General features: G+C 40.1%; 1 protein-coding gene across 3 annotated transcripts in view; it reads right to left on the reverse strand.

Annotated features, from left to right (window-relative positions):
- Window positions 1-2,433: 2,433 nt before the first annotated feature.
- Window positions 2,434-13,959, reverse strand: part of LOC129732354 (uncharacterized) — a 38,750-nt gene continuing 27,224 nt past the window's right edge. For all 3 annotated transcript variants that reach the window (XM_055693171.1, XM_055693173.1, XM_055693170.1), the window contains exons 2-4: window positions 6,112-6,587; window positions 4,359-5,486; window positions 2,434-4,285 (exon numbers count right to left, since the gene is read on the reverse strand). In XM_055693171.1, the coding sequence (XP_055549146.1) occupies window positions 3,394-4,285; window positions 4,359-5,486; window positions 6,112-6,587 (2,496 nt within the window). In that variant the 3' untranslated portion in view covers window positions 2,434-3,393. The remainder of the gene's footprint in view (window positions 4,286-4,358; window positions 5,487-6,111; window positions 6,588-13,959) is intronic.

Genomic DNA, 13,959 nt, shown 5'->3' on the forward strand with positions numbered 1-13,959 from the left:
CCCGAAACCCGAACCCGACCCGTACCCGTCGGGTTCGGGTTTGAAAATTTTTGAAGGTGTCGGGTACGGGTCGGGTACGGGTCGGGTTCGGGTTTGGTGGAAAAAAAAATTTCGGGTTCGGGTTTGGTGGAAAAAAAATTTTCGGGTTCGGGTTTAGGTCTGAAAACCCGAAACCTGACTTTATCAAATAAGAATTTTTGTAAGATAATGATGTCTAATTTTATGCAACTGTAAAAATTACTAACATTTCAATACCATTCGAGGCTCGAAGCTTCAGGGCAGCCTCAAATTGGTACAAAAAATCTACCCCATCAAAAAAAATCTCGGGTTCGGGTCGGGTTCGGATTTCACAGTTTCGGGTTCGGGTTTCACAAAAATGAAATTTTCGGGTTCGGGTCGGGTTCGGGTTTGATCGGAAAAAAAAGTTTCGGGTTTCAACCGAAAAAAAATTCACGTACGGGTCGGGTACGAGTTTGGAAAAGCCAAACTCGACCATCTCTAGCCGCAAACGTTAGAGTTTCAATGTTGTAACATGGCAATATCCTGTTAAAAGATTGTTACAATTGCGTTTGAAGAGTTACAACCTTTTTTGCAAAAAAAAATTCCTAATAACTCTATTTGAAATAAAACTCCTGAGAAAATTTTCAATTTTGATAGAAATTTTAGCAATAGAGAGAAATTACAGTGTTCTACACTGTATTACATACAGTATACACTGTATTTAAAATTCTAACGCTGTTTATCGCAAAATGTTCTTTTCTTTCTCTTGACTCCTTTGTCAAGTTTTGCACAGTCTTCTTCGTCATTCACGTCAAGGCTAACTTCAAACAGCTTCCAGGACAGGAATGTTATACGGCAACTGGAAGAGGCAAGGTGGTAGAGATTTTCAAACACATTTATTAAGAAATCAAATCACGGTTATTTGTCAAGTTCAATTCGTACAGAATAAGGAAAAATATTGACTCAAGCTCTCTTTTTATCGAATGCGATTTGCCGGGAACCTGATTACCGATAGAACGAAGGTAGCCAGGCGTTGAAAGGAACACTTTAGTGTGCTGTTGAATGGTGGAGAAAACAGCGTAGTCGAAAGGTGCAGGATGGTGATTGGGGATGATGGCAAAGACCCACCATCCATGGACAAGGTTGAGAAAGCAGTGAAAGAGCTGAAGAACTGCAAGGCAGCTTGTAAGGACGGCATTCTAGGTGAACTTTTTAAAGTCGGGAGCGAACTGCTGTATCGTGCCTTACACCGAATCATTCTGAGAGTGAGGTCCGATGAAGAATTATCCTCGGACTGGTTGGAGGGTCTCATATGTCCGATCTACAAGAAAGGCCACCGCCTGGACTGTAGTAATTATCGGGGCATAACCCTTCTCAACACCTCGATCCTCGAAAAATTTTGGGAATTCAACTTACAGACTCACCATCTGTTTATTGACTTCAGGGCAGTGTACGATACAGTTAAGAGAAATGAGTGATGGCGAATTATGCTCGGAGAGTTTTCCTAACAAAACCAATTAGGCTGATACGTGCCACCCTTGAAGGTTTTACATCATGCGTCAGAATAGCCGGTAGGATATTGGACTCCTTCGTGACGTTAGATGGTTTGAAGTAGGGAGACGGGCTGTCAAACTTATTGTTCAACTTCCCATTGGAGGGTGCTATACGGAGGGCTAGCGTGCAAAGAAGCGGCACCATCATTACGAAGTCTCATATGCTTCTAGGTTTTGCGGACGATATCGACATCATTGGTATCAACCGTAGAGCAGTGGAAGAGGCCTTCGGACCTCTCAGGAGGGAAGCTGCGAGAATGAGGCTCATCATAAACTCTGCTAGAACGAAATACATGGAGAGCGTGGTAGTCCGGCGGATGTTGGTGTTGAGATGATGTTAGATGTGGAAACTTCTGAAGTAGTCGACGAATTTATTTACCTGGGTACATTAGTGACATGTGACAACGAGGTTAGCCGTGAGATAAAAAGGCGGATAACAGCTTTTGAGCGTATGATTTTGCGTTCAATCCTTGACGGCAAACTAGAGAATGGTGTTTGGCGCAAACGCATGAACCATGAAGTGTACCAGGTGTACAAATCGGTGGATATAGTTAAGCGCATAAAATACGGCATGTTGCAGTGGGCTGAGCATGTAGCTAGAATGCCGGAAGAACGACCAGCGAAGACTATATTTAGCAGAGATCCCGAAAGAGGCCGTCGACTTCGAGGTAGGCCCCGCGCTCGTTGGATGTGTGCTGTCGACGAGGATGCCCGCGAAATAGGTGTGAGGGGAGTTTGGAAGATAGCAGCATTCATCATATAGAGACTAATAAATCCAACAACGCAACGATTTTATCAACATAAAATTCTGGTTTCAATGTTAGCAAATCTAGTTTCGTTGGATTATCGAATATGTTTTACATTCCAAAAAAGCTACCAATTACTGTTTATATACAGCAATATATTATAATAGTATTTAGTATATGTATGATTACATTTATTTGCCTTTCAGTTTCTTACTAAGCAAACTTTCATAGACAATCAAGTTGCAGGTTATCTTGTCTTAAATAATTGCAGAGAAAGTTGTTTCAAAGTAGAAATAAGGATAATTTATTTCGATCTTGCAATAAGAAGAAGTAAGAAAGAAGGTTACTGTGTATTTTGGATGGCTGAACCATGACCGTCCATCAATAAAAAGTGCTCAAACTTATGCGGTTTAACTAGTTGGCTCTATTGCTCTATTTAATGATAATTCCCGTGCATTAAACTATCAATAATACAGCTATTTTAGCCTAAGTGTATACGTTTCCAGGAAAACGTTATAAGGATGCCTAAATTTTCAACCACATTTAAGGAAATTTATCAGAATTGGACATTAGAAAACTAAAACATAATTGCACAAGTAATTTATAATATCTAGAACAGGTAAAACAAGCAACAAAGGCATATATATATAACAGATATTGTTTTGTGAACTCACAATCTTTCAAGACAGAAAAAATAATCAAACGTTATAGCAGTACGTTTCAATACTAAATTTGTGATTCTTGTGTTTGCTTTGCTTGAAGTCTAATCATCGATGCTCTGCTCTTTTGCCACTGGCCCTTGTTAGTTTCGTAGCAGAGCCAACGACAAAAGAGCACAACGTCGAAGTAGCGTTCGTTTGATTAGATGATGACGCATATTTACGGTATGACAGTGTGACCTAAAAGAGCGAAATGCCATCAATACACAAATTGATTCCATCGATTTAAAATCTAGAAGAAACTTAATAAACTCTCTCCTGTTTGCGTTACTTTCACGAACTAGTAGTATGATCTTAAAAGATAATAAATATTTACACATAGAATAACAGCCCTGCGAAAATATCCCCAAATCAATGCGAACCAGTACAATTCGATTAAAGGAGTAACTTTCTTTTGTTGTTTTGTTGTTGAATCTGTTGGGAGGCGTTTAATTTTTTACCTACATCATCCACGTTACCTGTGGCTGTGGAACCTGCATTAGGTACCAGCAACTCAATGCTTTGTCCATCTTTAGTTAATAGACCGGGTGAGCTTGCGAAAGCATCAAGATTCACGCCACCGTATAGCTCGGACTTGCTTTTGTCGGACATAGCGTCTAAGAGTTCTCGGTCGACGATCACTTCACTATGCTCTGTTTTAATTTTCTGTAGCCCGGCATTGGGTTCGTTCATTTTCTGCTCAAGCGTTTGTTGGAAATGTTTTGATTTATAGTCGTTTTCTTCAGCTTCGAGTTTAATTCTCATTTTACTGCTGCCATTCCAAATGTCGTCATCAACGTCGTAATCCACCAGCGAGTGTACTTTAGCTCGCTTAGCTTTGGGTTCTTCCTCGGAAGAATAGTCATGCTCACTGGCAATTAGCGAGTTAACATTGAAAGCCATGATCTCATCGAAGTTCATCTCTTCATCAACCAGTGCGTCGCCGAGCTGTTCCTTGGTGTCGAACAGGAGAGAGCGCCGGCTTTGGGCCGCATTCTGAACCTGGGTCTTATCGGCAGCGGCATCCTGCAGTAACTCAGCCATCTCGATCGAGTCCTGAATGTTTTGCTGCTGATGTGAACCTCCAAGTTTCAGGTTCGGTACCGCCACCAGAGCCATACTCAGCAACAGTACCATCAGACATGTAGCCGGTTGTGTTGTCTTTCCTGTGCCCTTGGTTAGCAAGGACTGAATCTTCTTCATCTGACTCATGAGATCGTGGTTCTGGCTTTGCAGAATTTTGATGCGCTTCAGCAAAGTTTGATTTTCCTCTGTGCACTGCTTAACTCTGTGGAAAAAAAAAACGAAAAAATGCATAAAAATAATTTCAGTTGCAATAGCATGCAAATGTTCAATTTTACCGTTCCTCCAGTCCATCAACGTATTCCTTCTTTCGCTTGCGCGAGTCCTGGGCGGAAATCTTGTTTCGAATCTTACGCCGGATTCGCTTCAGCTCCCGTTCCTCGTGCTTCGTCAATGGGTAACTGGTGGGTAGACTAATTCCTTCTTTAGCAAGCAGGCGTTTCTCTTCTGACGTGAGAACGAGTTTCTGATAGCCACCGGATGCGGTTTTTCCATTGCCCACAACACTGTCGTCGCCATCCAAATCGTCGTCCTGGTCTAGTTCGGCATCCGAATCACTGACCATTTGCTGCTGCTGTTGAACCTGCTCGATGACGGAGTTGCTCTGTTGCATAATGTCTTCAAAAGCGAAACTTTCATTATCACTGCCGTTTTGAAATACGTCACTGTCCTCAACGATCAACTGTTCTTTAGGAAGAACTACGTTTTTCTGAATCAAGCCTTGCTTCGACTGCTGTAACAGGTTAGCAGCTGCCAGCTTTATGTTTGCGGATTTTGTCTTTAGATTAGCAGAATTAACAATTTTGATCGTACGAAGGTCCTGGATAGAAACCGGTACTAGAATTGAGCGACCATTTTGCTGCTGTTGCTGCTGGACGCGAATGATTTTTCGTACGCCCGTTTGACCATTGCTAGCGGTTGATGTGAGCACTACGTTTTTGTTGTTTATGAAAACGGTTCCGTTGGTTCTGCCCGTTACACTTGGCGCGGCGTTTCCGTTTTTTAGCTGCAGGGTAACCTTCTTGTTGGCATTCGTTCCGTTTGCTACGGTTACCGTTTGGCCGCTTTTAGCCGGTGCAACTCGGTAGATTTTAACTTCCTTACCATGGGTAAATTGTGCTGCTGAGGGTTGGTTTTTGATAGCGTTCTTTTTTGCCGGTTGATGTCCCGAAACCAACGTTTTAACTGGCTGGTGCTGAACTTTTTCGGGTTTGATTGCGTGAGGTGCAGCTGTAACGGCGGTTTGTACCGTTGTCTGCTGGAAAGTTGCGACTTGGGGTTTCTGGATGGGTTGCGGGGCCTGTTTTACGTAGCGTGGTGGCGAGTTTTGACCTCCACGTTCACTTATCGACGGCCCAGGGGAGGACAAAGCCGGGCTTAGTGCTTCATAGTCCGTTGCAGGGTCACTTTAGGAGAAAGAAAGTGTTGCAATTAGTGACTGGATACTCTAGTAATTGTATGCGAAAGTTTAAAACCAGCGCAATGATGACATGGTGGTATTATGCTAAATTTTTTTATCTTTTTAAGTGAACATGCTGCATTATTTGATGGTGCCATGTGCACCAACTTTTCGAAGCAAACTAGACTATTAATATCGCTTTATTTCTGTTGTCGTTAATGATAAATACCTCAAGAACAAATAACATGAGATAATTTCCTTGTTTTTGATTTACACCTCGATTGATGAATACAAAAAACCCTATTGGCCTTCTTCTCGTAAAAGACAATATAGCCATATATATTTGTCACATTTGAGAGCTGTATCATACAAACACGCTACTAGCTTGCAGTCGGCAATTTGAATCTAAATAGGAGGGTGTCCCAGATAATAATTCTACCATACACACAGCAAACGAAAACGCATGTGGTAAACCTATTAGCATTATTGTGACTTTGTCAGTCATAACACAGTTTCATTTATGCTTCGTTACTTTCACATTCGTTTGGTCTGTACCTTTTTGCGCAGACTGGCAAGACCTGCTTTACAAACTAAGAGACAAGACAAAAAAAAAACACAATTTTACTACTTACAAATCCAAATGGTCGCTTGAAAGTCCACTATCAGAGGCGGCCGAGGAGAGGGCCTGCTGCTCGGCATTCCGTTCAAAAATACTAAACTCGTTCATAGCATTGTCCGTTTCCATCTTGACCGCCGTGGATCCGGTGATTTCCTGAGGTGATCCGCTAACAAAATCATCCTCATAGCCACTGCCGTCCAGCGAAGCACCGCCACTGTTCGGGAACCCGCGGAACTCCTGGTCCGACGCGAGAGACGACATCGGCGACAGGGCCTGCTCGGTTTGGCCATCCAGGATCAGCCCGCATACATCCTCGTAGCTGCTGAAGCCATTGTGCAGGTTGTTGATCAAACTAGATGTGATGTCGTTCATTCCTTCGCTAGCTCCCACTGCAGCCGACCCCGAGACGACACCATCGTTGAACAGTAAATTGTTGTCCAGCTGGAACAGGTCCATAAAGTCATCCGGATTGGAGGGCCACTCCTCCGGCTGGAAGAAGGAAAAAAAAAACAAGAAGGAACAAAATAAGTGTATTGCAATAAAAAGACTAGAAGGTAGGATCTATTGGGTGAACGTCGATATTGCATAATTAAGTTAAAAGGATTTTGCATGAGAAAAATAAAACTCTTCAAGGTGAACGAGTCCAGGTGATGTAACCGATCAGGTTTAGTTATGGAAATTGGCGAAATGTCTTGTTCGGTCGGGACACGCGTAAACTTTCCCGGTTCAGCTCAGTTGAAAGTGGTTTGAGAGTTTTCAAGCTTAGTAAATCGGATCACTGAAAGTAACCTGCGGCATCATGGTGGTGATTTTTTGTTTCTGTTACGAAACCTTTTCGTATTTTATTGGCTCGGCCTGCCTGAGACGAATAGCCAATTGGCGAGTGACCGAAAAAGCTGCTCTTTTTAGGGAAAAGAACAACACTGCGAAGAAAGCGGTTTTTGCACTTTTTTCTCTTCAGCTGTTGGAAAATTACAGTACAGCATGGTGTTGGTTACTGTGTTGAAACGTAAAAGTAGTTTCTGCGAAATTATACACGAAGAGATTGCCGTTGTTTTACACTATCTCTACTGTCCGAAACTAGAAAACGGTAATTTTACTGGGTAATTGCGACCATTAATAAATAATAATTAGATTAATAAATAATAAACCAACAAAAATGTTCAGAATTCACAAATAACTCATTTGTGCAACACTTGTTCAGTTCTACAGAAATTCGTCTTTGAAAGATTCATTTTTTTGATAACTAGCATAACAGTTAGTTATTGGCATCAATCAACTTGTATAAAATACCTACACGATTCGATCGGTCCAAAAAACGTCAAAATCGTCTGATTTTGGGATAGTTAAACTTAGTCCGGCGTCAAAAGTTTCCTGTCTGTTGGGTCATTTATGAAAACTTAGTCAAACAAATGAAAGGTCGAGTAAAGCGTATGAAAAAGAAACCCGGAAGAAAGAAAATTCAATCGTTTCTGGCTACTCGAAAGTTTCAGCAATTAATTTTACTGCGCTCAAACTGTTGCCTCAAAACCCTTGGTGTTTTACGAACCGATGTTTTCTATTACTCGATCGATATCTTCAGGTCATATTTCCATTATGTACTCCATGCCTTCTCTGATCGACGGCTACGCATGGTAACTATGTTCGTTGTTTGGTTTCTACGGTCAGTATTGTTTTTTCAGTGTCACACCAAAATCATGTGGAAACGTCTCAGTTTATATTGTCGCTGCAGCACTACTGCAATTCGCTGGTGAGTCCAGCGACGCGAAGATTTCCAGCGATGTCATTTTGTATGATTATTTCTCGCACAGTAAAATGCAGTTTTAATGTTCTTTGATTAAATTGCCATAGTTTTCCCAGCAAACCAGAAGTCGTATAAGGATGTTAATTTTAAGTCGCTCAAATGTGCATGTCAAGTTTGAAATCACATAAAATGCAAAATTAAATTTGTTTATATCGTATAAAACTTAAATCCTATAAAGCGCTATATCAGGTTATATATGAAGCCATTTAACGTGTCATACAAAATTGTAAAATGCGTCAATCCTCTAAGTCGAATAGAAAGTTTCAAATGGGGCCATTTAAGAGAGCATGTGAAGTTATAAAAAATCGTAACCAATTTTTTCTTACAATGTACGTATATGGTCTCCAGATTTGTACACATAGGCGCATTTCATGCATCTTATATGGTCATTTTTTACCAAATAAGGGTTCACTTAACAGAGTTGAGCGCGACTTATATGAACCAATTTGTTTGCTGGGTTGCGACTAGAATACATTCAAAACTATCAGAAAATATTACAGTGGCACATTTCGGGACATTTTATGTTGAATCAATTGTTGTTGTTGTTGAATTCGCTGGAAAATCCTTGTCAGACGAGCGACTCGTAGCTTCCGATTTTTCTTTGCATGCACAATAAAATGAAAAAGTATCAAGATTGCAGGGGTAGTAGCGGACTTGGGGCAAAATAATAGTGACTTTTTTCATTTAAATAGTGAGCAAATAGTGATCAAAAAGTGTCCAAATAGTAACCAACAAGTGAATAATATAGGGTTTTAAAATTCATTATACAATCCTAAAAGGATCATATTACTTCTGAAATATGTGTTTAGAACATAGGATGCAGAATAACTAACCGGTTCTCGTACGAATAAATCGGAGTAAAATCTCTACCGTTATTTCACATTGAAAATATGGTAATAATGTACGGATTATGAAATGCAAAAAACTAATTTATGGTTAAATTTTTAATAATTACTTGCTCGAATCCAATCAATTCAGGCCCAAACACGAGGGTGCAATATAGGGCCCTATTACAGCAGTTAAATCGACTCGACTGGCATTTGATATAAGACGAGGGAGCTGCTCATCGAAGTTTCTGTAACACGATCTTCGAATTGGTCACTCCTTTTCAATCAGGAAAAGCAGAAGAGTACAGTTGTTTAGAATAAAGAAATCGAACTAGCTTTTAGAATAAACCTTAACATTAACAGTTCTTAGACAGTTCGTTCGTATCTACGCTGCACTAATCACTCCAATGAGAAATGCAAAAACATTGGGTGGCATGGAATTTTCATGACTTAACGCCTCACGAACCAAACTGTCCCAATATTCGGTAAACCTGAAGCACTCTCCAATGTATTTTTTTATACAAAACCTTTGTTATTTTCAGTACAGGATGATTTTTTTATTGAAGGTAAATTTAAAAAAAAATTCAATATAATCCGTTTTGAAGTTATTCTGAATTTCTTCTTGAAATTATTGTTTTGTTGTTATAACTTGACATTATTTCGGAACTTTTGGTGAAAAGTTTTGGATGACGAAATGTAAGCCAAATTTTTACTTAAAAGTTAAGTTACAAGAATTTCCGCCGGTTTTCACCTCACATGTCTCGGATAGAAAGACATGTGAAGACTTTTTTTTGGGAGCGTTCCTAATGTAGAGCATAATTTACAAAATATATACTAGCCAGTGTGAAAAAAATCACAGAAGGGTTGTGTGCAAAGCCACGACCGCAAGGTTGAAGTAGAATACTTTTACAAGAAAGATAACCCGGCTGCTTGCGTGTCACTCATTTTTTCTAGTAAATAAACGTTGACTAATCAAATGCGAAAAATTAATTTTTATGCAGATTTTTTCGGATGTCGTGCTCATGACTGAAAGAAAAGATAATTCAGTACGTTCTGAGAGAGAGGAGATAGAGTAAAATTTATAATTTTTACAAATTAAAAAATGTAAATCAACTCAAGAGGCAATATTAACTTTTCAATCATCAGGTTTTTATTTTATCCTGTAAAGGACAATTTGTTGTTCAATTCAATATCGGATAAGATTACGATCACATCCTGGCGTTATCACTGACAGTGCGAATAAATAATTCCTTGTGATAAAATAAACAGTGAAAAGTTGATTTAACACTCAAAACTAGACGGCTCATGTGTTGTCAAAATGAGTCAACTTTTCATTGAATGCATTTACTAGTGCCCGCTATCGCACAGAGACTGCATTTTACTAAAGTGCCTCACTGCATCTGCTGCTATCGATTCTGATACCCACTGCAACTGCTACGCTATCCGTAGCCATGCCACAGTTGTGGCCGCTATACGCTGCCATTGGTATCCGCTGTCCCTGCATCAGCTGGCCCAGCTGCTATCGATGCTGAGATCCGTTGCAACTAGTGTGCTATCCATTACTATGCCACAGCTGTGGCCGCTATCCGCTATCGCTGGTATCCACTGCACTGCTACTGCTGCTGCTAAGGGAGGACTGCTGTTGTCACTGTCTAGAACTATTATGAGCGGCTTCGACTGAAACAGGCTCTTATATAGGCTAAAAAGCATATTTTAAATTGCAAGGTATATGATTCTGTTGACCTTGCTTGGGAAGCAATCATATAACGACCAATCACTATGACTATTTTCAATAGTACAATAGTTTGAATATTAAAATTACAATTATTTTCATTTGGGAAGAATCTTAGAAAATTTTCCAATCTATTGCTGCAAAAACGAGAGAAATCCATCGAATTCTAACCGATTTATTAGCATTTAAAATTGGACATGTTTTTTACTTTTTTCGGTTTTAGATTTTCATTTCACATCCCTATGTAGCCGAACTTCCTAAGAGAAGTATTCTACTTCAAAACTTGTTCCTGGCAGCACTAACAGTGTATCGGCGTCAGTAAGATTTTCATCAGAAGTTACCTCTGAAGCATGTTGTAGATGCTATCTGCGCCTAGAACATTGACCTTCATTTGTTTTCTTGATTCAGCTGAGTGTATAAACTCGATACGACAGAATACTTCTGATGGCAATCCTACTGACGTAGGTACACTAGACTGGGACACGGTTATATGGGAAAAAAGCGATGGTGTTATTTTTTCGCTCTCATGCACTTTTCGTGTTCCTTATGGATCCTATAACAACTGTGTAATTTTTCAGATCGATCGGTGAAACGCCCGATTTGCGCCCGATTTTTAATGTTTCCATACGATTTTATATGGGAAAATTCACTTTTTCAAAACTTATTCTCTATAAATTCCCAGTTAGGTCCTAAAAATATATCGATACATGATAGTTGTAGGAAATTTTCCTGGGAAAAACTCTTTTGAGGACCGTAAGGCGCTACGATGCTTGTAGAAACAGCTATTCACCCCAAACTGATTGAATGTCTGACGAACGGCTCACCATTGAATTTTACTAGCAATACTGCTGCAGCATGCTGCTGTTGCAAATTCAACCATGTGATGAGAAATGATATCGCTTAAATTTATCTTGGAGGCTTCCCCAAAGATACTATGAGCAAAAATCACACTTTGAAAATTAATTCCACGCGAAATTATTTCTCATACTTAAGCAAGTCTGCAATAGCAGCATGCAGTAGCAGTGTTGCTGGAAAATTTCAATTGTGAGCCGTCCGTCAGACATACAATTAGTTTGGGGTGAATAGTTGTTTCTACAAGCATCGTAGCGCCTTACGGTCTTCAGAAGAGTTTTTCCCAGGAAAATTTCCTACAACTATCATGCATCGATATATTTTTAGGACCTAACTGGGAATTTATAGAGAATATGTTTTGAAAAAGTGAATTTTTCCATATAAAATCGTATGGAAACTTTAAAAATCGGGCGTTTCACCGATCGATTTGAAAAGTTACACAGTTGTTATGGGACCCATAAGGAACACGAAAAGTGCATGGGAGCTAACATTTATTTTTTGTCCCACCCTAAGGTACACTGGTTGTGTTTGCAGAAAAAAAAGCCTGCATTCATGTATTCAAGGCGAAAGAGAATTAATTATATTTTCACAAAAACAAGAGCTCAAATAATTAAATTTGCTTCAGAAGAATGGACAAAAATTGTCCATTTTTCATGGGTTTACCATCACACGCACTGACGAAACTACCAATGCAGCATCAATCATAGTTACCCATAAGTCAGCAGGAGAAAATTGTCAGCTCTATCAGTCGAAATCTTACCATGATGGCAAAGACAGTAAAGCTGCTCCGTTCAAAAGTGTGCTCGTTCAAAGAACGGTACCACGCCCGTAGACCGAGGAAAAAGTAGCTACATCGCTGTGTGCGCTTGGCCGGGAAGTCGATGCAACCGGCCAAACAGTGAAAAAATACATGGCGAACATGAACATACATGTCAGGAAGCGGTAGTCCCGTCCAATGATCGCGGAGCTGCAGGCAATGACGCGGCTGAATAAAATGGTCAAGACGAATTTTCCGGGTGAATCGCGACGTGCAGGTGGTGATGGACGACGAGACCTATCTCACCCTGAATGGCAACGACTGGCAGGGCACTTCGTATTTTACTTCCCCCACGAAGGAAGTGAGCTCCGAGGTGAAGTGGTACTCAAGTCGATGAACCCAAGGGGAGCTCCGTAGCCGCAAGGTTACAGAATCCACTTTGGTAAGCGGGTGGTTGTGGGTTCGAATCTCAGTAGAATCAGGCCATTTGATCGTCAAAGGACTTTAGCATGGGTTTATCCTCAGGCTCCCCACAACGTACCTTTCCTTCTAACTTAATTTTGCAGTACCCCTGTACCCTCTCCTTCTGGCAAACATAAGTCCCTATTATAATAAAACTTATGTAAGTAACGTAAAAAAACTCTCTCCAGGGAATTGTAATCATGCGATATTGTTAGGGATTAGGGTGGGGAAAAATGATCGATTTTCCAGAACCAAGTTTTTTTGGTTCCTTTTGGGGCCCCAAACAATCCTAAACTTACCGGAAGTCGATTGGTTTTGTCTCTGCTTGGCGCATTGCTATTCAAATTTGTATGAAAATTTATATGGGAAAACCTACTTTTTCGCATTTACCTTTCTAGAGAGCTCAATTATGATCTAATAATGCACTACATTATGTATGTTATGTATGATGCCTAACAACTTTGCAGAAGGCACCGAAGAGCTAGGATGACCCTAAGAAGAGCTATAGTTGTTCAAATTTGAGTATGTCGATTTAAATGCAGAAAATCTGGAAATCTGAGCTGGATCAAACAAACAAATTCAGGTCAATATTTTAGACGTAGGTAGAATCTACAACGTGTTTCAGAGGTTACTTCTGATGGAAATCTGACTAACGCCGGTACGGTGGCAGTGTTGACAGAAAAAAATATTTGCAACATAAATTTCGACATACTCAAGTTTAAACAGCTCCAGTATTTTTTTGGGACACCCTAGCTCTTTGATGTTTTCGGCCAAGTTGTTAGGCATCAAAAAACCTACAACTTGAAGTCATGAAACCTATGGTTTGAGCCGCTTTGAGCTCTTTAGAATGGAAAATGCGAAAACGTTGGTTTTTCTATACAAATCTCCATATAAATTTGAAATGCAATGCGCCAAGCGGAGACTAAACTAATCGACTTCCGATAAATTTAGGGTTGTTTGGGGCCCCAAATAGAAAAAAAAACTTGGCTCTAGATTTCTGCTATCAAGTTTCGTTTTTTCCATATAACGATTCCCCACCCTATTAGGGATGGACAGAAGCTCTGTACACACAAGCACGGATATAATTAATAAGCGTATCACTCACTTCAATAGTGATACTGCCAATAATATGAAGAGCAGAGTACAGAAAACACCTGGTCAGTATCACAATAGATCTAATCTCTGGTCGCAGTGATGAGTCCACACAGAAAAGAAAAGTCGGTGAACCTGCCCAACGTCCCTTAACTGCGTCCCATAGAGTATTTCTGGGCAAACCTAAAGCGTAAGATATACTCTAACAATTTTGTTGCGAAAACTGAGGAGAAAACAGATAAATAAGACTGTCGAAAGGCCGCTCGTAAAGGCGTAGAATTTTTCTGCAAGTAAGCTAATTTTCTTTCATGGACCATTTACCGAACTAAATTACA

This window comes from Wyeomyia smithii, chromosome 3, assembly GCF_029784165.1.
Source record: "Wyeomyia smithii strain HCP4-BCI-WySm-NY-G18 chromosome 3, ASM2978416v1, whole genome shotgun sequence".
Lineage (NCBI taxonomy): Eukaryota > Metazoa > Arthropoda > Insecta > Diptera > Culicidae > Wyeomyia > Wyeomyia smithii.